This window comes from Brassica oleracea, chromosome C5 (genome assembly GCF_000695525.1).
Source record: "Brassica oleracea var. oleracea cultivar TO1000 chromosome C5, BOL, whole genome shotgun sequence".
Lineage (NCBI taxonomy): Eukaryota > Viridiplantae > Streptophyta > Magnoliopsida > Brassicales > Brassicaceae > Brassica > Brassica oleracea.
The window spans coordinates 15411897-15414414 of record NC_027752.1 but is presented as its reverse complement, the minus strand read 5'-3'; the positions used below and the strand labels follow the sequence as shown (position 1 = coordinate 15414414).

At 36.3% G+C, this 2518-nt stretch overlaps 1 protein-coding gene across 1 annotated transcript in view; it reads right to left on the bottom strand.

Annotated features, from left to right (window-relative positions):
* Positions 1-1763: 1763 nt before the first annotated feature.
* Positions 1764-2518, bottom strand: part of LOC106293344 (nuclear transport factor 2-like) — a 3243-nt gene continuing 2488 nt past the window's right edge. Inside the window, exon 2 of the mRNA XM_013729013.1 lies at positions 1764-1987. Coding sequence (XP_013584467.1) covers positions 1913-1987 — 75 coding nt within the window. The 3' untranslated portion in view covers positions 1764-1912. The remainder of the gene's footprint in view (positions 1988-2518) is intronic.

Here is a 2518-nt window from a genome sequence, read left to right as displayed (position 1 = left end):
CGAGCTTATAAAACCCTTATAAAGCCTTATAAAACCTTATAAAGTCTTGCAGATTAATTCTCAAGTCTGGCAGCTTAATTCTCAAGTCTGACTGCTTAATTCTCAAGTCTAGCTGCTTAATTCTGCTTCATGTCAACAAAAACTATATTTTGCAAACCACATAAACAGAATATACAAGAAATTTAATTTCAAAATAGAGGAGGAACGTGACAGTATGAACGATTCCAGGAGGGATGATAACAAGGAAACCAGAGTACTTCATATGCGCTTCTTGGCAATGAGCCTAGAGAAATTAGTGGAAAGTAGCAAGCAATTTACCTTTCTGATCTCATGATTTCTGTAGAGAACTGTACTAGTTCCTTTAGGAGCCAAACCATATATTTATGCACGTCCACTGAGGTAACTCCTTGTACAGAAAAAAATCAAAAGCCGGGATCTCGTACCTGGGAACAGTGATGAAGAACAAATAAGAATCACTCGTTATCATCTAGTTAATTTTAATAGTACATGTAATGCAAAACCTGAGATCCAATGCGAACCTAAGAGAAGTGGCAGTAAGACAGACACATACCATAGATTAACATATCATCATTTCTCAAAGTTATGAACACAGCTTCTCAAGTCCTAAACCTATAAAGTAGATCTCCATCTCTTCTTTTCAGGACTAAGGCAGGTCTTTGAATAGTTGATAGAAGAAGAAAAAAAGGTTTATAGAAGAACATAAATGTCCTAAAAATTACAGTAGTAAAAAAAAAAAGGGTCTACCTCAATAGGATCTATGATGCCATGAGGGAACCGTGGTGCTGATCCAACAAATCTGAAACAAAATAATTTAAAAAATCATGAAAAATAAAAACAAATCACACACATTAACTTTAACACATTACGATGATGGTGTTTCTGTTAACGTGCCGCCTCATTGCCTTCGCATCAGCTATGAAGTCTTTCTCTACTGGAACTCGCCACAACTTGATGTTAAAATACTGAGCCGCCTTATCATAAGCCTAATGACCCGACTCAGGTATAATCCTACACTTACATTGTTCCATCAACTATTTTTGCAGTAGATAATAGATCAATATGTCAAATGATGAGGGAGAAAACATACATTTCTGGCCGTGTGATACCTTTCTTGTACTTCATATAGTCAAGATCAAACTCTGACAAACGCGAGTTTAGCGAGGCTCTAGCTTGGATCAACATGGATTTCACTGAAAGTATGACACAGAATCCATTTTTGTTTGTGGAGATTGAGGTTGGTAGTAAAGTGAAACGTTTTGAACATAGAAAAGAAGAAAGTGAACCCTTTTTTTTTTTTGGCGCTTTGTGTGTTGGTTGTTTGCGTGTGCCGTCACGAGAGTTACGTCACACCTCTACTCAAATGGCTGGAGAAAACCTAAACCGAACGAAAAATTGGCTAAACCGGCAGCAATACTAACCAAACAAAAACTGGGTTAAACCAAACTGATCCTTGACAAGTAGTGACACAACACATTTCCTCAAGCCAGTCTCCAACTGCAATCCCCACAACGCAACTCGGACCAAACACAGATTCTTATCGCTTTTACCTAAGTCAAATGTTGCAACCGAGTTAGTAAGAACATTAGTTTTGTTTTAAAACATTTATGGTAACTGATTACTAGCCGCCTTGCAATGAATGACTAGACTAGAGTCACAAGCCTTCGGGTAAGAAAAAAAAACACTTTGATAGGCTAAGCTTGGACCTGGAGATGTGGCCAGTGGTCAGAGGATACAGATGAAAATAGCATATTGGAAACAATTTTAATTTGTCTTATCAAATCACTGGAATGTAAATGACAAACGAACAAACCCCATTCAAATACAAATACAAAAGAGTCTTGCTTTGTTCTCAAGATAAATCATCTAGTAATATAGTATCTGAGATTCTTCTTCAGGCGTAGTTCAATCTGAATATATCGTTGAACACGTAAAAGCTTCCTTGTGGGGTCGGCATCAAATGAAACATCTGTATCACAAAAAAAAATGAAAATGGTTTGTAATCAATCATATTAGAACAACAAGATCAAAGATAACAAACGGACAAGACAAATGTATATCAGAGTTATAGGAAGTACGACATTGATAGATAAAAAGTCTTGAACTAAAAAGAAACTTGACGATTAACTCATATGTCTAAAACAACACTACAAGAAAACAGCGGCATACTGAGGGAAAAAATCGTCGGTATGTCGTCGGAATAACGCTATTCCGACGACATACCGACGAAAAAAATCCTCGGAAATAACTCCTCGGAAATTCATCTTTCCTCGGAAATTCCTCGGAAATTTCCGACGGAATTCCGAGGAAATGAATTTCCTCGGAATATTCCGAGGACTTTTTTCGTCGGAAATTCCTCGGAATATTCCGAGGAATATGTCGTCGGAATATTCCGAGGGATACACTTCCTCGGAATATTTCCAAAATTCAAAAAAAAAATTATAAATTTATTTTTTTAAATTGAAATTCAAAAATATAAAATTAAAATTGAAATAGAAAA